This window comes from Stegastes partitus, unplaced genomic scaffold (genome assembly GCF_000690725.1).
Source record: "Stegastes partitus isolate 25-593 unplaced genomic scaffold, Stegastes_partitus-1.0.2 Scaffold307, whole genome shotgun sequence".
In the NCBI taxonomy this organism is placed as follows: domain Eukaryota; kingdom Metazoa; phylum Chordata; class Actinopteri; family Pomacentridae; genus Stegastes; species Stegastes partitus.
In genome coordinates this window covers 483,493-510,319 of record NW_007578038.1, presented here as the reverse complement: position 1 = coordinate 510,319, position 26,827 = coordinate 483,493, and the positions used below count along the sequence as shown (strand labels likewise).

Genomic DNA, 26,827 nt, shown 5'->3' with positions numbered 1-26,827 from the left:
GGAAACGCAAAGAAAATCTAAAGATAACAATCACAGCATGCAAGATGGCCTGAAGGCAAGCGTTTATCAGGCTAGACATTTACATCTGTCTCCTCTCTTTATGCTAAGCTAGGCTAATGATCGTTAAGTTTTCCTTTAACCAGGCTGTACACCAACTTTTCACACTGGTTGTACTGGTGTGCCTGACCTTGTCATTTATGTGCACTAGAGACTTTTCATTGCACATTTTGTCGCCCAATATAACATGTTTGAGTTACATTTTAGTCAGCTGGTAATTTCTTAACACATCATGTTTATGATTGTAAACAGTCATAAAAGTGCAGATGGATGTTTTTGCACATTTAACCTCTAATTTACACGAGGCTGATCTAGGATTTAGAAAAGGTAGCTTGTCGTTGTCTATATTTTGGGCAGCATTGGATCTTATTGTCATTTCTGACTCCTCATTGCTTCAGCTTCCTGCTGCCTGGCACTGAAAAGCTCCAGGGAGGAGGGCTGCTCTGCCGGCCAGGCAATTGTCACAGCACAAAGACATTGACGGCAGAGACATGGTGCTTTTTTAACATTTCAATTTGGAGCCATCAGTGCTTCAACAGCAAGAGCGCCGTCCCTTGCCATGCTTTGGCTGCACTCTTTGCCAGAAATGCAATCCATAAAGTTTTCCTGCAGGTTGAGATTTTACTTGTGGTAGTGAGTGGCATGGCATGACTGATAAAAATGCAGAAACTCAAGCAGTAAAGAGGGAGCGAACGTAACCCTGGCTTTTTTTCTGAAGCTACAATTTACGGATGTTCCATAAATGCCTCACCAGCATTGATAGATGCTACAAGGTGGTTGTGCACAGAGAAGACGCTAGGCCCTGCTTCGTTACCAGCAACTTAGACATGGAGTAGAAAACAGTTGAATAAGGCACTCTAATGTCAGATTGATCAAAGCTGAAAATATATGATTTTAACCACCTGGGCTGACTAAAGACAGACAGATCAGGTGTACCAGTGCGACCAATGAAAATCTTTTGTTCTATCTGACAGATTTTGGGTTGCATGTGAGCCCTTCTTTCAGAGATTCTTTTTATTTCCATACAAGACATTGTTTGGTGTTATTCTTAAAACAATATGCGGTTGAATTGCAAACTTCATCCCAGAGGTGATAATAATTTCGATGGAGGCTGATTAGTGGAGGTTATTTGGGTTGCAATGCCAGCTCGTAACAGATTTCTCTCGTGATATTTGTATTTTTTCTGTTTTTAGATCCAGTATAATTAAAAAGATAAAGTCAGCACACGTTGCATTTTCACTTCCAGATGTGCGACCACTGCTCTCAGTTGAGGATTTTTAGATGCGAAGTGGTTCACCTACCAGTACGTGAGAAAAGTTGGTGGGTTGATACGAAGGGTTAACAAACATCAGTGTCAATCACAGAGGCAGTGTTGATGGATGCAGCGGCACACAGATGCTCGCTCAAGCTTTGACGACACATATTGGTTTTCAAGGCACATCTATGCAGACACAATGAGTCAAAATTAGAGACGAGTCAGACGTCTGCTCGGTGCCCCGGACACACATACACGCGCCCGGAGCCGTAATTGAAACAGATGTGTGGTTGTGTGAACACGCTCCCTCTAATCTCTCTCTTTCTTTTCACCCACCATTTCTTCCCTGTTTCTGTCCTTTGCAGTTTGTGTGTGTGCGAGAAAATGAAGAGAGGAGAGAGATACTGAGGGAGAGTCCTCGAGCAGCAGCGAGAACAGAGAAGTTACGATCGGGAGGAGGACAGCTTCAAGAACAGCGTGATCAAAGGCGGCGAGTGCGTGACCATTTGGCTGCGGATCGTCAGACACACTGATCTCAATTCAGATCAAAGTCGACTGGTCCGTAGGCCTCTGTCTTTTGGTGGTGCAATATTAACACTTAGCCCTCGGGGTGTGTTGTTGGTAATGGGGAGCATGAGGTCAGATAGATGTAGGTTTTCCACGGAGGTGGAGTCTTCCTGCTACAGAGCAGGGGACCGTTAACAGAGCCAGGAGCGCTCAGCAAGGCCGGTAATGTGGGCTAATGTTGGAGCGCTCGTGTCATTTATCATCCAAAGACATGAGTGACACAACCTGGATCAAACCCGGACTCGCTCATTATCCACACGACTGCTTAAATTCTTCAGTTCAAAGGACAAGCAGCGTTTTCCTTTGAGGACAGAGGTGTCAAGTGAACATCACAGGACTTCACAGTTTCTGAGCTGGATGCTGCTGACTGTGATTCCATCTGGCCAAGAGTTTTCTGCTGTGATCACGCTGGTCATTAAATAAAGCAAGGCAAATAAATACTGTATAGTACACTGAAGATAAGTACTTTTGTGTAAGCATGCTTTTCAGGGATTAGCAAGAAATAATGTAAAATGAGAACGGAAACATCACTGATTCACAAGTGATGGAATTATGAAATTAACTTGTGTACCAGCAATCCATTGGTCAAGAAATGTATGGTTAATAATACACTGGGATGGAACCAAAATAAAGCCAAAAAACACAATATTCCTCAAATCCCATGAGTGTTGGACACTGTGCTTGGCTGTTCTATCTATATCAACGCTGTATCAAAACAACAACCAAACAACACAACACAGCATTAAGTTTACCCTCCGAGTGATGTGACAGGATGAGGAGGTTGACGCAAGACGCCCCGGCTCCAGACCCAAAGATGGTGATCCTCTCTGGGTCGCCGCCGAAGTGCCCGATGTTCTCGTTGAGCCAGCGCAGGGCCTGAATCTGGTCCAGCAGGCCGTAGTTTCCCTTAGCGGACTGATCTCCGGTACTGAGGAAGCCTGTTTGTGGAGCAGAAAGATGGATGAAGGTGAGGGAGTGTGTTCAAGAGAGAGACAAGGACAGGTGGGAGCAGAAGACAGAGGAAGGAGCGATGCATAAATGGAAGGAGAATGAAGAGAGAACAGAGAGTCAAAATGACGTTAGCATCAGCACCTTTAGTATTTAGTACCTCTATAGCAAATGATCTCTACTTTGGCCTGTAAATCAGCTTCTGACGGGGAGGGAATTGCAGGACTGCAGAGAACAAGTGTGTATGTGTTCGAGTGTGCAACGGCGTCATCCATCAACAAGGAGTCACAGCCGGCGCACAGAGAAAGCAAAGGGAGTGAGAGAAGAAAGTGCTCATTAGCTCCTCTCTTAATGACGTTTATTCTAATGCTGCTCAGCAGAGACTTTTTATACAAAGCCACTTAGAGTACAGCAGCCTGCACTCCGAGGAATATAGGTGGCCCCGTGATCTGAATCACACGCATAACTGGATTACAAATGATGACACATTATGCTTGTGATGTATCATTTTCTGTTTTCTTTTTTCAAACTCTACCAATGGTTTTGTAGCATAAAATATACAGAAGATTTTACCGGTAGACTTTTACCCAGCAAACCTGTTGACTTGCCACAATAGAGAAAGACAGGTGGTGCCAATAAAATCTGCAGTTTTTCAGTTGTGTGAAAGTGTCCCAGCGTATGCAATACAAGGAACCTGAAAGTCAAGTGACTACATAAAATTCCAATATGACACAACATCCCTTTTCCTATTCCAGTGATGAAAAAGTAAAAACAGCTGATACATGAACAAGAAGTAAGAATACATTTATCAGGTACTCACTTTCCAAATTAGCTGAACTAAATGACACACTATTCAGTTTAAAAAAAAACAAATGTTTTAGTTAGAGGCTTCGGTTAAAGCCTTAGAACTGTGGGAATGCGCCAACAAAAAGCAACAACCGCTTCAGCTTTTTCTTGTGTGCCACAGAGCACCACTGTTGTTCACAAAATATTAAAAATCCATGAATGAGCCAGATGGTGCACTGGGTGAATGTTCCTTTATTAAAGCTAACGTGGTTAGTTTAGCTCGAGTCCTTCGTGCTGCTGCTGCTGCAATCTCTCACCAGAGCATCAAATGTGTATCAATCTGCAGCTGAAAATAGTCCCCAACACACACGCACATGTTATCTTGTTTCATTTCTACCACATTGGATTTCAGTTGTATTCTTAGTTTGGGTGCATCCATGACCACCAGGTAGTATGATTTTATGAACTGGGAAGGCGTGTAGCTTCTGTTGCATACTATAGCACCATAAGTTTTTTAAGTGGTATGCTTGTATTAGGTGGTAACCTTTCATTTGTTTTGTATGTGTAGTGTAGCCAATGGTATGACATTTGTGTTGTCGATTACACCCCTGTAGTACAGTTTATTTCCTGCAGTTGTAGTAAACTTTAGGTCCTATATATGAGGTTTATGTTAACTTTAAACAGTACAGCCAAAGTACCAAAACACTGGTGTCTTTGCTTTGTACCAATTTCACCCATCTAACATTATAAGAGGACAAGCACCTTTGCATGTGTGTCTACATTTAAAGCTGGAGTAGTAAGAAATCTGATACAGGTGAAGATCTGTATTTGGATAAAGAAAGGGTCGATTTTACAAAGACTGAAAATGGAGCCAAAAGGAGGGGCAGAAGTCTAGTTTTCATTCATACCATTTGAGTTCCAATAAGAAAGGTTAGGATGGAAATTTGGCCAAATGATGCTATTAAAAGACTTCCTACCCCAGCATAAGGAACACAAAGAGAGAGGCCTTGATTGCTGGCTTTGGTGACATTTGCTAACAATCTAGAATATTGCCGACCATATCTATGAAGACCCAAAAACTACTGTTAGTGACTTAACAGAGATCTATGCAGGCACCTAATCTGCACATGTGATGTGGACCGTATCTACTCAGAACACCCAACCTGTTCATCCGGCACTGTTTGCACACTGTTCAATACTTTGTCTAATCTCACTGGGTTTAAAGTTCGGGAGTTGAGTTTAAGTTTCCTCATTATCTTTTCTAATGACTGCTGTTTCATGTGTTAACAAGTGACATGAATTGCTCTTTGAGAATCAAATTTCCCTCGTGGAATGATGAAGCACCGAACATTCCTCAAAGCTTCCCATCCATTCATCAAGGCACTGTAATAATAGCTTACCCTTTTTGTTGTTAGTTGACATTTGCCTCTGATGATTACTGTTGAGTAGCTTCGATTGTTCCACCAAAGACCTAAATCTTTCCTGTTTAAGTGCCCATTAACTGGCAGCCTCTGAGATGCTAATGGGAGTTCTAATTAGAGCTATATTAAAGACAGGTGCACTGGAAAGGTCGTCCTTTAAGCCGATACTGTAGTTGTTAAACACTTGTATACTGCTATCTGCCAGGATCCGGGCTAACACAAACATACAGTATGTAGTCTGCTACGGTGCCTAATTAGTGGTATCAAGATCTTGGGCATTTCCCAATCCACTGTTCATCTATTCCTCTGTTTAGTGCCAGCTACATTATAAAACAGGCTTAGGCAGGTAGCTTGTTAGAGAGGTGTGACTGTCTTCAGTTATTCAATCACAACATTAAAACGACTGACTGGTGAATTGATTACTATTGCTAATTTTCTTATAATGCAACTGTCTACTGGGAAACCTCGGGTGTTACTAGCTCAGGCGAGGATGTTAATTGTTGTTTATACAGTAGTTGTGTGGTTAAAGACACAAGCTATGAGTCTTTATGTGTGAGATCAAGAAGGAAAATATAAAATATGAACGTAAGCTGCCTGTTATGTTGACTACACAATGATCATTCTACATACATATTCATAAAACCAACAAACGAAAGCCAATCTAACAACTAACAATACTATCAGGAATTACACACAAAAAAATACGAGCAACGGGAATCTTTGTAAAAGTTCAGAGACTTGAGCATTACCCTGACTAGACCTCACTACAGACAACTTCTTAGGCATCCTACTCAGATGGATAAAGGGCCACCGTGTGGCGGAAACAAGACATACAACCTGCACTTTCTCTGAACATCACAGAAATACTAAAGAGCACATTTGCCTAAAAATACACAAAGACTGACGCACACAATCATGGCATGAATATGAAGTGGCTGTAACTGCGCCTGAACACTGAGGGAACAGAGAGAACATGTGAATTATACTGATTGGCAATTAGGATACTAAACACAAGAAGGGCAGGAAAAAAAATGGAATAAAGAGGGGACAAATTTAATGATATTTACACGTTTATTCATCCGCCGGCACCAACCTGCACACCAGGTACACCTACATGTAAACACTGCAACTGGATTATAAAACTTCTTTACATAAACCTCGGAGCACACACTGCAGGGGTTGTCTGCCAACTGCTGAAAGGGGATTTTTTTTTCCCCAGCTCTGGGAGGGGCAGGGGGCTCATTACTAGCCAACTGAAACCAGCTCATGCAGAGTAAAGGAATCAGATTTGTTTTTCAGGCCTATTACCTGATTACCTTTTGTACATAAATACATATTCATACTTTCATGTGACCAAAAAAAAGACTCGAGCATGCGGCACTGAGGGTGAAATAAAGCCCACCACATTAATCAATAATATTCTTCTTCAAGCACAACCAAAAGTAATTAATATTTATCTTAAATGATCCATAAAATTAAAAAAAAAGGGATCAAAGCACACCTCAGTCAGAACCTCATTTTTGCTGCTTTTTTTTAAAAGATGACAAATAAGCAGCATGTTTGGGTGCATTAATTAAGCCAAGCACAAACAAGAGGCAAATAAGCCGCCTAATGCCCCACTGTAATCACCATGATATATTAAACATAACCAATTATGCTAATGAGGTCATTCATTAAGCTAATTAAGGCAATACTTCTATGTCAGTGTAGTTTCTTGCACATAACATGGCAGTAAGAGTAATATAAGATGCTAAAAGATAGAAATGTTTTGCTCTTTAGGCCGAACAACAATCCACGCTGTGCAGGTGTAGTAATGAAACACAACACCGAGCCGCGCAAAGCTCCCAGACAACCAAGATCCTCGCGCTATCGCCGAAGCCGTTGTCTTTGCTGCACCTCCATGCTGCGTCCATCTGACTATGAGTCAGCGTACAACAGCGGGCCCCTTCACCCGTCCTCCCCATCCTCTATAATCTGATAAAAGGCTCGGGGAAAAAAAAAAAATAAAAAATAAGAGGAGCTGGTCAAAACGCAGCAATGCAAGATGAAAGCGCGGCTCTGCATGAATGGCCTTTAAAATGGCTGTGGTAAGGAATGATAGTTAGAGGGGTGGAGGAGTGGCGGTGGGGGGGGAGAGTAAAGGAGAAGGCGAGGAGGATAGTGGGTGTTCTGTGAGTCCCGGATAGAGGCGCAGTGTTTCATCTGCCTCCAAGACACCAGGGGTTGGCTCACACTAGCACAGACACACATAGAAATATACACAGGGACACTGATCAAAGGCTGACACTACAGAGAAGACTGCATCCTTTTTTTTTTTTTTCCCCTCTCTCTCCTCCATCTCCCTCGCTTTTTCCACACACGCTTGCACGCATGTGAGCGAGGAAAGACAAAGGAATCGCATACTGTAAAGAGGCCACACATGCACGCCGCCGCACAGATCATTCAGAAACGCTCGAGACGCCCGGTGCGTGCCCGTTTTGTATTGTGAGCGAAAAAAAACCACACAAGCGCGTTTGTGTATCTAACCTGCAGTCACAATGAAGCAGCAGTGAGCCTTTTATGTTCCCTCAGGGAGCCATGAGATTATGCTTATAGGCCCAATATGCTTGCACAGGCTTGCTATGTGTGTGTGTGTGTGTGAAGCCATACTTGTCACTACGATTTGTGTGTGTATGCAAAGTTGCGTACATCTGTGACTCTGAGTGCAGCCATACATACGAAAATGACTTGTGGCTGCCAGATGACAAACAGCGCTTCCAACACACTACGTCCCATGTGAATTCATTGTTAGGGGTTGACATGGGTGCTGGAGCTGCATGTGTGTGTGTGTGTGTGTGTCCCTGGCAGCATAGTAATTATTGTCTATCAGAGGAGTATGTGCAGCGTCCAGAGAAACCAACAGATGTGGGCGACTCCAAGCATCTGAATAATGTATGGGCCACACATTTTCCAATACTAGACACACACACACACGCATCTCAGACCGTGCCGGCTTCTTTCAAAGGTGATGAAAGCTACCTGCCCGTTACATCGGCTGCACACTCCCAAACTGTGTCTAAGTGTATTATCGCAATTACAGCGGCGCACCTTTATGACACCGTCGTCCAAGCCGGACCGCGCTAAACGCCAATTTCCAAGAGGGTCACGCCGAATGACGCAAGCGAGGAGAGGAAGGATTTGGAAGTAGGAGAAATGAGAAACATTCCTTCTTTTCTTCATCGCGCTTAAGAGGAGTCTCCCACCACCACAAACACCACTTTGGCTTAGACACAGCGATCGGCCTTCGGGTGATTCGCCGCGCTCTTCTGCCTCTTTCTTTTTTTGCTCTTTCTCTCTCTAAAGTTGTTATTACTATTGCCTGACTGTGACAACCAAATTATCTGTGAAATTATTCAGATTTTATGCCCTTATACTGGGCAGGACCCCTCTGAGGGAGAATATGTGTGTGGGGTTATGTTTGATACCTTTCTCGAGCAGGAAAGCAGCGGCCTTGTACGGGGTGAACAACATGTCAAATGAGGGGGAGACCTGTTTGGTGTAAGCAAATCTTCCTTTTCTCATTTTTTAATTTTTTAATTTTTGTGTATTTTAAATGATGGACCAGCTTTTTTTCCCCCCATCTATCTTCTTCTGCTTATCTAGTGTCAGTTTGGCAGAGCAGTCCAGATGTCCCCTCTCTCCCAGGCCAGTTGAGATATGTAAATCCCCCTCAAGAGTTCTGGGTCTACACCGGGGTCTCCTCCCAGTTGCCTGGAAACCCTCCAAAGGGGATGGCACCCAGGAGGCTTTTTTAATCAGATGCCCGAACCTCCTCAGCTTGCTGAAGGAGCAGCGACTTTGCTCCGAGTTCCCTCCAGATGTCCGAGCTCCTCACCCTGTCTCAAAGACCAAAACCGGCCACCCTGCGGAGGAAACTCATATCACCAATCTAATTCTTTCGGTCTCTACTCAGAGTTCTTGGCCACAGGTGATGGTTGGAACGCAGACAGACAACCCTGCTGATGGTTCCGCCGAACCATCTGTCCCTCTCACACTGATCAAGATCTCAAGATTCTTGGGGCGGCAACTCTTATTCTCTCTTTTTTTGCTCTGTTCCTCATCTTCCACATCGTCTTTTTATCCATTTCTCTTTGTAACAGTCACCTCTGACTTTGCCTACAGCAGGAACAACAACAGTGTTGCTGATGCTGGGGTCCCACAAGTTGTACAGTAATATCATTCTTTCAGTTTAAAGCTATACAACTCAAACCCCGATTAGTCCAGCTGAATTTAGCAACATCCAATCACTGTTCTGCAATTATCTCTCTATGCAGCTATTTTTGAATGTGGAGTTAAAATCCCCACGTATGCATGAGGATACACAGAAAACACTGCTCATATAGCTGTTCTGTTAATGGAACTGTCTTGACCTCACAGCTCTGGGCTCCAAAGGATATTTTGAGGGTAATTTCACCACCTTAACATTTTGGGGACTGATCTTGATCATTAGAAGGACCAGCCATGAATGTTGTGTCTGTTTTTATGAAGTCCATCCGGATCTTCCATTCATAAATATATTTTAACAGCCTTATATCAGGTAAAAGTGATTCTGTATTATGAAATAGATGTGTTTTTACATGTATCTTGTCATAAAGTCCAATGAGCAGAGGTGCATTTTTATAATTTTGTACTGAAAAATGATCTGGAATCTGGCAATATCAACAAATAACTGTGGGATAACTGGGGGGGAAATACGTGCAAAAGTGGCAAATGCTTGGTCAGATGTCACCAAATCAACCAGGACAACCTCAAAGAGAAGTGCTGTCAAACTTTACACGTCAAGAGCAGAATATTCACCACCCCCGTTTTTTTTTTTTTTGTCTCTTCCGCTGGTTCCTCTTTTCGTTTTTTTGCTCTTTCATTCACTCTTATGTCATTCATTCTTTTCTCTCCCTCGTGGTTTTGGTCTCTCTATCTTTCAGGGTTCAGTCTGGAGCTGAATCCGCTCGCCTCTGAAGTCCTGACGCTGGTGAAAGAGAAACCAGGCCAGCTCCCAGCAGAGTACGACCATATGCACACGAGCGTTTCGCAGAGCTTCAATCTGCACGTGTTTGTGTGTGTGTGTGTGTGTGTGTGTGTGTGTGTGTGTGTGTGTGTGTGTGTTTAGCGCGGCGGGGTGTGATTGTTCCTGCTTTTGTCACGGGCCAGTCCAAGTGTGTCAGAAGGATGCGGGAGAACACACACACTCGTGCGCACAGGGAGGATGACAGCGAGGAGGAAGGATGAGAGCGGCTGACGGAGACAGAATGAGTCACAAAGGGACAAACACGGTGAGAGGAAGTGAGATGATAGATTGTCAGGTGTGTGTTTGTGTGTGTGTGTGTGTGTGTGTCCGCGGGGACGACAACAAGGACCAGTATCTATTTCGCGCCTCTTCTTTAACTAGAGTCTTTACAGAGTGGCGGTGTGTGTCTATCGATCAGATTTTGTTGTCCTGTGAACACTTTTACAGCCCCGAGGAACAATAGTTCATCCTCCTGATCACACACCCACATCATGAGCCTTTTCATGTGTGTGTGCTCAGAATTGAAATGCCTTCACCGCTTCTTTGTTTTGTTTTTTTTTTTCCTTCTTCAATATCTCCTCCTCAGCCTAATTCTTTCCCCTCCACTCTTGTTTATCAGTCATTTTACTCCCTTGGGTGCTGCTGCCCCCGGGGGCTTCTATCCAGTCAGAGGGTAATGGTGGGTGAAATAGGGGTGCCACGGGCCAGATCGGAAACGATGTACGGTGTAATGTTGTAGCTGTGTAGATAGGACTTGTACAAAGCTATGGTAATTGTTTTAAGTCGTTGCCGTGTTTGACACCAACTTAAAAGACTGAACCCCCTCCTGTGATACTTTTATCAGATCAGAAAGTCATTATTGCTGTAGGTGAGCGTCGCATCGCACCTGCATATGTGTCGCTTTGTTTTTCAGCAAGTTCAGTCACATTTGCACAAGCGCTTGGAGTGACGGAGGCAGGGCACTATAACCATTTTTTAATTACCTTTAGCTCATTAGCTAATCACTTTGTACAAAAACCTCAGCAACTCTTTGTGGTGTTAGAGTGACACAGTCAGGTGAGAGGGAGGTGTGTCCTGTGATTTTAGTGCAGCTGCTACTTTACTGGTCTTTTTATTCAAGATTCAAGACCTTTTCATTGCAAGGTGGCTCGGTGGTTAGCACTGTTGCCTCGCAGCGAGAAGGTCGCCGGGATCGAGGACGCCCGGGATCTTTCTGCGTGGAGTTTACTGTAATGGAAAAATACTGCATCTGCATGAAGAATGTCAAAGCAAGTTTCTCTAAGTTTCATTAAAGCTGAGTGGAAAGGCTACAGGCCCAAAATGTGTTCCCATAACATCTAGGTAAACACTAGTGGCTGTACATGGGAAGAAGAAGTTGTGCATCCCATGTGTTTAGACTATTGATGCCTGATCCAGCGTGTTTAGTCTTCTAACGTCTGTGAATGAGTACACCTTGTACACCCAGCTGTTTTTCCAGCATGGGATTGTTATACTGCCATTGGAGTAAAGACCACGCCTGTACATGTATAAGAATACTATGCTGCCTGCACTCATGTGTACTCTCCTGCAGACTGCTTGCATTCTGTATGACCTGTACCTTCAAAGCTTTGAATAAAACGAGACAAAGACAACTCGGACTACTGGACTTTATGTAGATCATAGAAAATTTCCTCAACATTTACCTGTTCTCCCCGTACAGTGTGGGTTCTCTCCGGGTTCTCCGGCTTCCTCCCACACAGTCCAAAAACATGTTGAGGTTAATTGGTGATTCTAAATTGTCCGTAGGTGTGAATGTGAGTGTGCTTGGTTGTCTGTCTCTAAGTGTAGCCCTGTGATAGACTGGTGACCTGTCCAGGATGTCCCCTGCCTCCTAGGACTCCTAGGACCCTAGTGAGGATTAAGCAGTGTATAGATGATGGATGGACGGAAGACCTTTATTTGTCACAAACACTATTATAGACAGTATATCGTGCAGTGAAATGTATTAAGCACCTGCTCCAGACGGAAACAATAATAATAATATGAGGAATAATAAGAATAAAAACACAGAAGAAGCATATATATAGAGAGAAATAAGCAAAATAAATATATCAAAGTGTCAAATACTGCAAAAAAAGTAAATCATCGTAGTAGAAACAGTTAACATCAGCCTCACAGTAGTTGGTAATCTGAGCAATACTAGTAGATTTTTCTGCCACTGATAGTTGACTTCTTTAACCATCTGCTTCTGTCATAGTTTTACTCACTGTGGGCTCATTTCTCACTCAGGATAAAGTCAGGAATGTCATCTGAGCGCAAATGATGATCATCTGCATGAATGATGATGCCACAAACCGTAAAAAAGAAGAAGAAGAAGAAGAAAGTAAAAAAATGAAAAAGTGTCCACATATATTAGCACAGTGGGGGAAAAGTGGCTGGTCTACATACCACAGATATTTTCCTTCTTAGATTTTCTAACCTCTACAGACTGTTTGTTCACACTCTTTGTATATCAGCTCCTCAAAGATGTTTCACCGTGCTGAATGTATCATCCAACACACTGCTCCACTGTATGCCATGTCTGAGCCATGCTGCATTTATTTTATAGAACAAGCAGGTTTTATTTGGCCACAGTTGAGTTTGTCATGTCGTCTCAGAGTTGTTTGTTTGTTTGTTTTACAGGATCTGGTCCAAATTTATTTTAATTTACTTTACTTTTGGTGAATTTGTAGACATGTAGAACTAGGTGATTTTATTAAAATATCATGATTTTAAGCTTAGATTTGGTTAATTTCCCAGACAGAACTGCACACGACAGGTTCAGGGACCGTTGGAAAACTGAAAATCTGATGATTCTTTATGTTTTTTAAAGTTTCTGTCTGTGGTAAATAGTAAAAGTTGGTGATTTATTAATTAATAAGCATCATTTTAGGGTTCAGGAAGTTAAGAGGAATAAACCTCCTGCAGAACCAAGGCTCAAGGAGGGTGGCCGTCTGCCTCAACTGGTCAGGGTCGGGGTAGAGAGGAAAGAATAGCACAGAAGAAGACAAACCAGAGATCACAGGAGAGGTTGGTTGGGCCAGTAACTGCAGATATGAGATGTGCAGATCCTCCTTGGCTGATAGATGCTCACAATATACCAACTTCATGTCCCCAGTTGGCAACACAACTGGGATCATTTTCCTCATACTTTACCAACGCACCCCAAACACTTCACACAGATGTTTCTACAGACTAAGAACCAGAGCGTTCAAAACACTGACAAGTAAATGTTCCTCACAAAGACTGCAAAAAGTGACAAAACCACCTCCACCGAACCAGTATCTTGGTCTCAACCCTCGAATAAACCGTTTCCACAATGATCCTGAGCAAGGAATGGTGGGAAAAAGAGGGAGGAAGACAAGAGCTAATGAATCCCTAACTAGCGTCCATGCCTTCTCTAGCAGCAGCAGCAGCAGCAGCTGTGCGGTGGTTAGGATTTACTGAGCACAACAAACAAACAGCAAAAATAAATGGGTAAACACTCACGTCAGGTCTGCAGGGGCGTGTGAATGTGGTTATACGTGCATCATGGACTGTCTGCTCAGAGGCCTTTTTGCTGGTATGTTTGTGAGCATATGTGATTGTGTGAGTTTATATGTGCAGACTGTTTATGCAAGTGGAATGAATGGTTGTTGTGTCTGTGCATCTCTGGAGCTAAAAGTAGACCTCTGCTATTCCACTACGAGCTGGCAAAATTCTGCAATACTTCAAACGGAGCCCATGCTGGGTTGGCCTAGATACAGTAACTCCTCCACACGCAGCACTCGGTTTGCATGGCACTGCATATAACCAGCGTAGTACAATTTAGCTGAGCTTGGGTTTTGTTCAGCTGGCACTGTGAGGGCTTTTATTTCTGTTCTCTTTTATTTGACCATTTATCATTGTTCATTACAAACAGTTTGAAACAGTGTGACAAAGACGTGATAATGGAGGGTGGCTCTCTTCTCATTAACTACCCTCTATTAGGGTTCACTAATAATGCCATCTTTTATGCATTATTGTGAAAGAAGTTTTTCTGTGTTGTGCTGCATCGCTAAGCGGGGCTCCGAGTGAATAGGAAGACCTACAATTTTCACTTCAAAACACGTTCAATGAAAAGAGACTGCTCCGTATCTGCTCCTTTTGAATAAGTGTTAGAAATCGTTATTCAGCCGCTAACCTCCGTCTCAACTCTCGGCCTCAGCGGGGGAGTGTCGCCGCCGAGACGACTCCAGCCGAACCTCCCCTCACTTAACTAACCGCTCTGGCTCTACACACATGTACCGACACGATAATCCTGTCCGTCAAAAGTAAAACAGCACCGAGATGTGCGATATTTTCCACTTCCATGGCAGTGTAATTAAAATATGCAAATAGTATGATAAATGTGTCTCACTCTGTCGCTGACAACGGCGGTTGTGGCGAACGCCTTCGATATTGGAGGGTTACTGTCAGATAAGACCGCTTCACATCAAAAGTGTGGCTGACATGAGTCTGTGTGTGTGACAAAGGGAATTCTGAGCTTTATCTCCAGCTAGTAAAGAAGCCAATCTGACTCCTGACTCATAAGTGAGTGGAGGGCGGCTTCTCAAATCCCTCTCCACTGCTCATCCTTCACACGAATGCCGCTACACACACACTCCCGCTCAGCCCCAGCTTTCAATTATTTTGACCTTCCTCTTGCTGGTATTTTGGGTAAACAATTTAGATAAACAGTGTTGGGGAAAAAAATAAAAAATAAAAATGGTGCACTGCCTGCCGCTACATGTTTGCTGTGTGTTTTTGTGTGTTTGGAAGACAAAAACACACAAAAACAATAATTCGACACGGACTCCTTGCTGAGCTTACATGTTGTTCCAGCCTTTTTTCCCCCGACACAGCTAAATTGTGTTTTTAGAGAAACACGCTTGCTCATTTTTGACATAAGAGGAAAAGCTTCTAGTTTGAAGGATCGCAAAGTCTGCAGGAGGAGGGGAAGATGGTGGCAACACAACCATCAGCCAGGTGACCGGGGTTCATGTTCACGAGGGTTTTATTTTGATTGTGCTTTGAGGAAAACTCACGCTTTGGTTGACGTTTTCTCAATGATAACCATTTGTTAGAAGCTTGGAAAGGTTCCAGCACCAAAACTACACGGTACATTTGAAAATATATTAGCCCCACCCCATCTACAATATGATTGGATAGCTGAAAAGGAGTGACAGAGAATAAAATAAAAAGGCCAGTTTGTGCTGATTAGATCTGATAGGGAGCGTAATCTGGCGTGATAGACATTTCTCTTAAAACATATTCAGTTTAGTTGTATAGGAATGCAGTTTTTCTTGTCATTGCTTAGAATTTCTGGGGGAAAAAAAGCCCCTTTGGATTATCTGAGGAGTTCATAAAAATTTGACATTTACAAAATGCTTTACTTTTGTAGTTAGCAGCATCTTCCATGTTTTAATATTACAGGCCACAGATTTAGTGTTTGCTACCGAAACTTGACCTTCACGCTGTGACAGTTATTCACTCAGAAATGTGATTAATTAATGACAACGCCAACAAAATATTGATTCATCGATTAATTTACTAAAACCGGAGCTCGAGGTGCACGACTGACGCAGTAATTACCGACTGAAGCGGAAGGAAAACATGTTTAAAATGTTGATTTCGATGCATTTTCAGCATTGATGTCAACAATTATACCAGCTCACTGTGGCCCTGATTTCAATACTAGAGCTGGTTGAGGTGCTTTTCACTACTTTATATACTGTTGGGTAACTCACATTAATCATAGCTCACATTTAATATGTCAGATTTTGCATGAAAAGACCAACAACAACCAGCACGTGAATCCAGATAATCGAGCCAATCCCTGTCCCGAAGTTATCCAACTTGCCGACTTCCCTTACCTGCCTTGTTCTAACGTGCCAGAGGCTGTTCACCTTGGACACCTGCTGCAGATAAGTCAACCTTCAAGCCTTCTTATATCTCTTTGCATGGAGGTAATACCACAAATGAAACTGCTCTCGGCGTCCACACGCGTCTCACCGTATGACCAACTCACAAGCCAGTCTATAAAATCTTTAACACATACTGCTGCAAATGGCACGGCTCTGATTTATTAGCGGTGTATAAAAGAAGTACCGAAGTCACTCTTGCTAAGACGTTTTTGGAATTTACAAAACGAGACTGTCTGCGCAAGCACCATCGTCACTTAGTGTCTGCAGCACTTAAAAAATACACTTCATGTTAAACGCGGCATGTGGCAACTTTATGTGATTGAGCCGCTGACCTGCTACCTTGATTTACGCCGCGTCTTCTATATTTACTTTCCAACCATAAAGTGCAATGTTTATGGTCAGTTCTGTGTTTTCAAGTCTAAGGACACAGTGATAAATCCCAAATGTAGCGTGAAAATCATCATGTGCCGCACCGATAAATTATGTCGGTCAGGGAAAAACTCTCCCGCATGAGCAGAAATTGTCATCTAACAAAAAAAAGAGGACACCGCAAATAATAAACTCAACAGGAAAGTCAAGGTAAAGCCAATAAAAATGTCTCCGACAGACAACAACAGAAAGAACTGAACGATCTGCAGGGCAAACAGGTACAAAGCAAGAGCACTTGTCAGGTTGTGCAGCATACCTCCACGGGCAGTGTGTATCTGTTCCTGCAATGTGCCAACACTCCCTCTCTCTCTCTGTTATCTTGTGTATCAGTCCCTGAGTCCCCTTTCTTCCCTTCGATTCAGCCAGCTGTGCGCGGGCAAGCCCACGTCTTAATGAAAGTTCCAGCTTGTACGTGTGAGAGAGTGTCGGCGGCATCGCAACTCCGACGACAGAGCAGAGCTACAGTTCATCTCCCGTGTCTCCGACTCGCCGTCCGTCCCTCTTTTTCCTCTGATCTCTGCGGCACAGTGAAGTGTAGAGGTGCCTGTAAATGGTATCTGTCTGAGCCGGTAAATCACCCGATAAATTATCCGCTGTGTTCGGTGCAAAGGACAATAAATTTGCTTTTACCGAGAGCTGAGATGTCTTTGTTAAAAACGGTGAGAGGCAGCAGATTAAAGTCAAAGTTCGTAATTCTTGCGATACTATAAACAGTTCATTCAGCTGATTGACTGCTGGTAGTGGGTGACTTGACTCATTACAGCGGTGGTATGTGATATATTTTCCACAGGGGCTTAGCAGGAGACAATACCATTTGAACCAGTATAGTCTTCTATGAAATGGTCTCTTTACAAGCTATCTCTGCATCTGCACGAAAACCCCCCAGACCACAACACCATACCAGCAATAAATAATATCTTTAAGCTCAAAAGTACAAGCTAACACACTGTTTCCATTCAGTTGCATGTGCGGCAACATTTGGCAAAGCTTGTTGATTTGTGGGTACAACACCAAGAAAGTGTTGCAGTGTCAACATACTCGGCCTACTGCGCTTTATTATTTTGGAGCTCTACGACAAAATGAATGTCTTGCACATTTAATCGAAGATGATTTGGAGCTCAGTTTAGTAAAAGGCAGCTCTGGGCACATAGAAGTTTCTCGCCTCCTTGCTCAGTTACTGCAGTTTGACCACAAAGAGTAAAATAAGATGCTCCAATATCAGATGTATCCACGTTGGGCGGGCACATACGAAAACATTTGCTAAATATGGGCACATTGGTGCAAGCAATGAACATTTTTAGACACAGTTCACTGATTAGTTGTACCCTACCACCCTCACATTGGTTTCTGGAGCCGTCTGAGGCAAAATCCCAGTCTAGCCAGCCTCCACTTGGATTTTGTCGTACTTCTGGTAGCAGCCAAAATGGGTGCTAAAAGCGTGAAAACAGTTTACACACCCGGTGAAACAGTTGTTATTGTGAACATCAGGATGAAATCTGTAAAACGGTTCTAATAAGTTTCTAAAATTGGAAAAGCTCTGACACAAAATTCCCCAGATATGTTGTGTATCACCATTCAGCTTCAAAATATACAGATATGAATTTTCATCCAATCAGGTGTCTCCGTCTAATTCCTGACAAGTCTGGGCTGCCGTTACAGACTTTATATTTACAGCTGAATTACTATGATTACACATTGTCTTCCAAGACAGCACTCCATACAGTCAAAGTGAAGTGACTAGCTGAGCCAATTAGCCAAAAACATCTTTGAACTTCCACTGTTTCTGATCCGTAGCACAGGCGCATGCAGAGCTCCTGCAGAGGCGAATTAACACAAACATAAATGGCAAGAAAATTACATACTGATACGAATCTACTTCAATAACATTTTAAGGAATGGCGGGTGACTGTATTTTCTTTAAATATTCATCTGGGCAGTCAGGTGCTATTCTGAGAAAAAAAGTTCTGAACACACTGAAGTCAGATACCAGTCATCAAACACAAAGCATGCATGTATTGTTCTGCTCCTTCAGATATTTCAGCAAATTGGAGATAAAACAAGCAGCGGCAAGAATCTTCAGTGAAAAATTTTTGCTTTTTGAACAGGCAACACTTGCGTTAATTACAAAGAACAAGGAAAAGTTTGGGGAGAAAATCTTTTTTTTGTCAAAACAAAAAAATAAAACATAAAGTGGCACTTTGAATACATCCATCCATTATCTATACACCGCTTAATCCTCACTAGGGTCATGGGGGGCTGGAGTCTATCCCAGCTGACTTAGGACGAAGGCAGGGGACACCTGGACAGGTCACCAGTCTATCACAGGGCCACACTTAGAGACAGACAACCAAGCACACTCACATTCACACCTATGGACAATTTAGAATCACCAGTTAACCTCAACATTGGACTGTGTGGGAGGAAGCCGGAGAACCTGGAGAGAACCCACACTGCACGGGGAGAACATGCAAAGATTCCAGGACACGAACCGGCGACCTTCTTGCTGCGAGGCAACAGTGCTACCAACTGTGCTACCAACTGTGCTACCAACTGTGCTACCAACTGTGCTACCAACTGCGCCACCCTGCAGCCCACTTTGAATACAGAAAAACTAATTAAATAAATGTGATTCAAAAGTCCTGTCAGTCAGTGATAACAGTAATAAAGTCAAAATCTGTCACATGACCTTCAACAATGACTGAATACTCCGACGCTTCCTCCGTATATAGGTTCCTCGGATCTCCCGTAATCTTATTGTATGGGCTAAAAAGGTCAGGAGGGTTTAGGTTTAGACTCTAAGTCACAAAGCATAAAGCCTGAGATCACTGTTATTGCCGTCTCCACTGTTAAACAATAGCTGGAGCTGGTGCAAGTGCTTCTGAGAAAGGCAGCGAATGCAGAGACAGTGAACAAATGTCAGAAATAAGATGGAGAACAGTGTGTGCAGAGTGTGCAGTGGAAGTCAAAGCATTGTCATGAAAAAAAAAAAAGAAAAAGCCAGACAGCCAGAGAAAGCGGGTGTAAGAAAGAAGTCAAGGTAAACATGTATTTGTACCATGAATCTACAGACACACCGATATGAAAGACATCCAAAGGCCTTGATGAATAATTCATGAAATGTAAACAGATGCAAGGCAACCCGGAAACTGTGTTAGAGATTTTCACGCACAAAACTTTTTTTATTTTTTTTAAGATTCTGCACGCCTGAAATGTCCATTATTCAGGAGATTTTAAATCGGCACAAGACATTTGGCAGAAAGCTATGAAGTTTAGCGGACCATAAAAGAGCAAATTAACAAATGCACATACAGATTCCACTCTGCTGCACTCGAGGTTCTGACAATTATTTACATTTAAGCGCAGAGCAAAGGGATTAAATCTTCTGACCCATCCAAAGTCACACTTTGGCTTGTTTTTTTTGTTCCTACTGGAAGTTGTTCCAACAGACAATCGGCAGCGGCACCGAATCTGCCGGATGTGAAGGACAACTGTAAGAAATCATCTTCTTTCCTTTCTGCTCCACTTTTAGTGACATTCGGTGAAGCTGCTATTCCTCAGAGCCGGGATGCTTCCTGCATCCGGGCTTGGGTCAAGTTGTTCCGAACACAGCAGGTGTGTAGCGTGAAGCCCTCTCCCTGGGTAGACTACAAAAAAGAAACTCGCAAATCTTCTGTTTTCTTCTTCTCACTTCCTCACAACCTGCTTTCTTCTTCTTCTTAACCCCCACCTCACAGCAAAAATCATCAGTCTTTTAGCCAAGCCACAGTCTATCACCCTCCCACAGCATGGGACTATTAGACTTATCTTAGCCAGAGTTGCTCCTAATTTGGCATCCTCTGAGCAGTGGGTGTAGCGTGTTGAAAGTTATCAGAGTGAGGCCAGCTCCCTATTTGGCAGGCAGAGGGGCAGTGCCACCACTGTCTGTCTGCCAGCTTGATTAATAAGTAGCGGCAGAGCGGCTACGCTACCAGACTGGCCTGCCTGGACGCTTCCACAGCTCGGCTAAATTAACACAAAAAAGCATTAACCTGCACCGATGCTTCTCTCTCTCCTCCACACATATGTGCTGGCACAGATGCAAAACTGCGAGCAATAAAGGTTCGCTGATAACACGCAGCAGACTGGGTTGTAAATTAGCATAAACATGAGGGAGTACACACACCTGTTCTACACACACACACACCAAACTGCCTCCTCGCTGTCATCCCTTTCAGCGGCGAGGCTTTTGAATGACGGCTCATCAGAGCTGTATTATCGCATTATTGCCAGCGCGCCATTTCTCTTAAGCAGAGCAGGCAGCCAGGCGTAACAGGACACTTCCTCATCCTGCTGCGAGTAGTTACCGTCGACATGACAGAGGAGAGGTGGAGCAGGCACGTGAAGCGCAACGTTTAACAGGGGGGATACAGTAAGTGTAGGTAAAACGAAGCAGTTAAAAAGGTTATTTGCGCCTTTTCTTCGTCTCCTCTCATGACACCGGCTCGTCTGTTCATCTGTCTGTCGGTTTGTCCGTTCATCCGTCACGTACGATGGGTCAGACGAGAATGAATGAAAGTTGGTGGGAAAGAAATGATGCATCTCAGCGCCGCATTCCAGCATTAAAAAGATTACAGGTCCGAGAAGTTTGACATATTGGTAAATGACTGGCGGCGGCGGCAGAGGAGCGGAGCATTGATTCTGAGGGTGACATCCTCACTTTTCCTTTTTCACTCATGCTACCATCACATCCTATTTACACACAGCGATGTCAAATTAGAAAGGAAAGAAGAAAGTAGAAAACTGTCTGACTGCCAATGTAGTTTTTAGGTTAATCACCGTCTCCACTCACACTCTGGAGATAATGTGTCAGGTGCGTGCAGGTTCAGTTTGAAAAAGCTCAAATCGTTAAAAGTTTGGGGGAAAAGAACAACCATATAATAGGGAAGTTCTTATCTTAAAAAGCAATAATGATAAATCAACAAACTGAATGATTTTTTTTTTTTGCACCATAGACACATAATCTCTTAAAAACTACATTATTTAATCATCTCTATATTATTTATATGAAGAATTTTGTGGTTTAATTTAAATCAGACTTTATAAAACTGACATTTATGGATTTGGTCAATAATGTAGAAGTGAAATTACTTCATCCATTGCTAAATTATTGTGCAAATTTACAACAGAGACGCCACTGCTGCATAATCTGTCGACATAACTTTCCAAAATTCCTCCCTTCTTTGACGCCGGAGTAAAGCTCTACATTAAACTGTGTTCTCAATCTTGTTCTAACTCACTCCCAAGTGCACATCTCTGAGCATCAAAGCTACATATTTACAAGTTTTTCCTATAAAAATAATGCCTTCCAACCTTAAAATGGCTTGGCTGTAACTCGGCGCCGTCGCCTCTCTCCACCTATGACTCTGCTCAGTCACTGTAAAACGACTTTACGCTACACAATGGCAAGTTGTAATATTGCAGTAATTCAATTGAACATTCGCGCTGTATTCTGAGGAGGGATAATGATATGAGCGGCTCTGCGAGGCGAGGCGACAGGGATGGTTTCTTAGATTTGCTACATCCTGCACAGGGCTCTGGTGTATACATGAGTCAGTGTTTCTGAGACAGTCATCTGTACGCTGCAATTTCAACTTGGAAATGCTCAGCCTCGGCGTCGATTGCTGATTTTACTCATGATATCTCTTCTATATCTGTACTGTATTAATATATGTCATACTGTGGTGAAGTTCCATCCATCCATTATCTATACACCGCTTAATCCTCACTAGGGTCATGGGGGGCTGGAGTCTATCCCAGCTGACTCAGGGCGAAGGCAGGGGACACCCTGGACAGGTCACCAGTCTATCACAGGACTACACTTAGAGACAGACAACCAAGCACACTCACATTCACACCTACGGACAATTTAGAATCACCAATTAACCTCAACATGTTTTTGGACTGTGGGAGGAAGCTGGAGAACCCGGAGAGAACCCACGCTGCACGGGGAGAACATGCAAACTCCACGCAGAAGGATTCCGGTGCCCCCACCGGGACGTGAACCGGCAACCTTCTTGCTGCGAGGCAACAGTGCTACCAACTGATCCACCCTGCAGCCTGTGGTGAAGTTACATTCATAAAAATTAGTTGTTTCAGGGCACTAAGTACATATTTCCTACATACTTTCTTTACAAGAAGGAGTGCTTTATCTTTGTAGGAGAACTCACTTTGAATGGGGTAAATGTGGGCTACAACTGAAAAATGAAGGCCTAAACCTGTATTTTTTCTAACAGCCAGCAGGAGGCGATAACTCTGTTGGCAAAAAGAAGTCTGATTGTATAGAAGTCAACGATAAAAAAGACCCTAAATGTCACTTGATTTGCTACCTCAGTTTTTATTTCTAACGATAATGTCTAGTTTCAAGACGTTCTGAACACAGCCTGATGCTGGTTTCGTAGATTATGGTTTCATCTAGCGTTAAATACACAATAAATAAGGATTTTTATATACAGTCATGAGAGACTTTCAGATTGGTGCCTATTGTAGCTTGTATTTGTCCAGTTCCTTTCTATTTCTGTTAGCAAAAGAATTATGACTCCATCCTGCTGGTTAATTTCTGAGACTCCCAGTAATATTTTTCTGAACTCCCGTGAGATTCGCGTTGGCTCCCGTGTAATCCAAAACCCAATGCAGTCCTCTACTGTACATCTCTGAAAACAGGCCACACATCCTGTAAAAAAGCTTAAAACACCTAAGCCTTTCTATTAATATATCATTTTTGTGGGATGCTCTCGAGACCAACTGGGATTGTCACAATAAAGCTCCGACGCTGCCTCCTAATTGAGTTTCTGTAAGCGTCGAGGAAACGCTCCAAACTGTGCGTTGTAGAGTTTCATTCCGACACATTTACCAGTAAACTGGATTTAATCGATGCATTAAATGACTTATTGTTCCTGAGCGTTTACACAAAACACGTTAAAAGACGCGCTGCGATCTTTCTCTGCTCTCCGGTGCCTTTTAATGTTTCATTCTCTTTCAACTCAGCCACTCACATGTGCCACTAGTAACAATCTTTTTCTTTTTCTCTTAACTCCCACTCATTGTGTGTGTGTGTGTGTGTGTGTCTGTGCTTGTGTATCAATGGCAGTATTACCATAAGCTACAGGTGTAAACAGTGGTGGGTCTCTGTCAAGGTGTTTGCATGGAGACTAAAAGGGAGCAAAACACAGGTAGGTGGGCTCACACTCAGTGGGATGCAGAGGCACTCGCTTATTCATAGACATAGCATGAGACAGTGGGGAGGAGAACAAACCCACATACTAAAAGATGATGCCTCACCCATATCCTTGCACTGTTTCCATGTGTGAGTGTTTAAACATTTATTTTAATCCCGCAAGTGTGTGAGATAATGCTCGTTCTTTATTCGGCCTCGCTGTTTTCCCACCGCTCAAACACGAGCGCCCTCTTAGTGACCTTGTGCGCGCATCGGACGGAACGGTCGACGCCGGCTTCCCGCGATTCGCCGCCGCGACAGGAGAGCCACATCAACTCATCCTTGGCTGTTGTCAAGCACACCGTTGCCTGGCAACTGGCCAAAGGTAGAGCACCGCTGGGGGATGATGAGAGGGATGACGACCCGTCTGTCTCCTTGTCATTTTTCCCAGTGACCTGTGCTCATTTGTTCCAATCTTCCTGTTGTTGCTTTGTCTTTATCTGTTGCCTCTTCGGCCTCTTGTTTTTTCGACTGCCACTTATATGTTAGATAAAACAGGGCAGAATGCTCTCTGTGCCCATTCATCTTAGTCTGTCGTGGTTTTCCACATTTTGCTTTGAAAAAAAAAAAGAACAAAAAACGTTTGCAAGTTTAAGTGTCAATTCATCGCCTTCTCTTTCCCTGAACTGCCTTCAGACTTGTTGAGTAGTTAATCAAGCTGGAAAAAGGATAAAAAACTGTTCATTTTTCAACCCCTATTGGTAAAATGCTTCATGTAAGAAGCAAAAATCTTTAAGATATAAAAAAGGCAATTCTTTTTAATAGAGAAGCCACAACTGAGTAAAAAAAAACAACCCTTTCTCCCCTACTTGTTTACTCCACTTCTCTTCATTCCCCACCTTTTTGTCATTCATTATCTTTGCTTTTCTCTGCCTCTCTTTCAAACACAAGCGCAGCCCTCTCCAACTTGTTTCATGCTCTACTTCCTTTCCACTCTGCTTTCAAAGCCCCGATAGTCCTGTGACTGGTTTCAGCTCTGTAGAAAACAGCTGGGACTGCATTCAACTCCTGTTACAAAAAAAAAAAAAAAATGGAGATATAAGGAAAGAGATATGGTGGAAAGAAAGAAGCAAGAAAAACTCTGATAGCGCCGCTTTGTTGTGGAGTATAGTTTAGTGCTACTCAGCGGAGGCATATCTGTCCACCGTGATAAAAAAAATATATGGATAAAAATATAAAGCTAGAATATATAGCTGGTTATCTTTACTGCTCTTTGAATTTTAATCTAAATAAAACAGATCTTCCGCACATCCTTCAGGTGCTATAATATACTGCTCTAAACGATGAACATTCATTTTTTATGTGTTATCTGTGTGAACATGTAACTCGAGGGACGTCCTGGTTAAATAATGGTTAACAGGACACAATAAAACAAATATTCATGTCCTTCACACCAGCGCAGACACATTTTACTTTTTGTTCAGAAAGTACAAAAACGAGAGTGGCAGGTGTATTAAAAGATAATGATGGGGGGAAACATGGCAACGTCGTCCTCTCTCTTTAAATACGAGGCGAAAAATAGCCACCTATGATGATTGTTTTTGAGAGTGTGAGAGTTCAGATTTCACGTAGTTGCATTCGTGTGAGCGCGTGATGATCATGAGGGGGATTTGACGTCTCCTGTTAGTCACTGTGATGGAATACAGCACTTTTTCTTCTTCTCTAGCTCAGTCAGTCTATCAACACCTGCACTCTTCCTGCCTGACACATGAAACAAAGTGTTTAGCTGTTAGCCTGCTTCAAAGATGAAGTGATTATCTTCTCAAACACAATGAGGGAGTAAATCTTCCCATGGAACACTCTCTTTATAGCTACTTTAGGCCACACAACTGCAGTAGCTGAGTGAGGAGACTAGGAGCTTCTCTGTGCGAGGCATTTGGAGAACATGTGTGAACTTTAGTTGATGAGCAGAGTGAGGAGTTTAGTCCAGTTTATAGGAGGAGATATCAGACACCCTCAGGTATCAATGTATTTGCAGATTACAACAAATATCAAGTCTCGAGTCGCTGTATATCTTCACATCAGTGCAACACACAGCCATCGTGGGGAACTGTGTGACCAAATCACCCACTGGTGAGCTGAGAAAAGCTCCAGCGCCACCAGTGGAAAGTTATCCTGGAGGTCGAGCACAGCATTACAGTTTCACTTTCCCTCACACTCCTTCCTTCCTCCTTCTTGTCTCTCCCCTCCTTATGTTCCTCCTCCATCCCATCATTCTCCTTCCTCCTTCCTCTCTGTCTTTCTATCCACATCCTACAGACTTTACACTCTGGATGCCTGGCTGTGTTTGCGCTGAGGGCAGCACTTTGTCACATCCCTCATACATATGCAACACGCTCTCCAGGTAAGATGGAGAGGGGGGAGGGAGGGAGGGAGGGAGGGAGGAGAATGGGAGAGAGAAAGAAAACCCAAGTGTGGTAATGAGGAGATAGAACGGAGTAACAAATGGAGAAATGGAAGAGAAAGGGGCAGAAGGAGTAGCGACGTGGGGATGTATGGAGGTGAAGAAGACGGGGGGGAGATTAAGAAGGAGAAAGCAAATATTTGAGTAGGACGACGGAATGACAGGAAGAGAGAGAGAGGAGAGAGAAAGAGAGATGGAGTGGACAGGAGTCAAAGCCATTAACCCACAGGCTTGGAGTTGCTGCTGCTGCTAGTGTGTGTGTGTGTGTGTGTGTGGTCGGCGGGTGGGCGGGTGGGTGGATGGAGACATAGTTGTATCCCGAGGCCCGGGCCGGCCAGGTTTGTTGTGAACCTAACCCCCTCCCGTTCTCCCCACCAACCAAGATGGATGGCCAGTAGTGCCGGCCAATCACGCGCTCCGCTGGCCAGGACACCTGAGGCTAGCGGACCCGTGCATCTGTAACAGGTAGCATACATCCCCGAGGACGCGTGTGAAACATTCTGCACAATTATACACTGGTGCTAGATTTTTTTAGTCGCTCCTGGGCGCCTCGTACATAAATGTGTTGAAACAGGAAAAAAAAAAAAAAAGGTAAACTCGCGAATATTTACACGTGATTGAGTGTGTAGGCACCTTACAGAAAAAAAAAGCGACTACATCCTCTTGTGGTGTCCTTTAATGTGAGGACAAACGTTACTTCCAGTTGGCCAGATCTCAAAGCT

At 43.4% G+C, this 26,827-nt stretch overlaps 1 protein-coding gene across 6 annotated transcripts in view; it reads right to left on the bottom strand.

The window, feature by feature from the left end:
• Positions 1-26,827, bottom strand: part of nlgn2a (neuroligin 2a) — a 199,706-nt gene that overhangs the window by 5,813 nt on the left and 167,066 nt on the right. For all 6 annotated transcript variants that reach the window (XM_008283339.1, XM_008283340.1, XM_008283342.1 and 3 more), the window contains one exon: positions 2,632-2,817. In XM_008283339.1, coding sequence (XP_008281561.1) covers positions 2,632-2,817 — 186 coding nt within the window. The remainder of the gene's footprint in view (positions 1-2,631; positions 2,818-26,827) is intronic.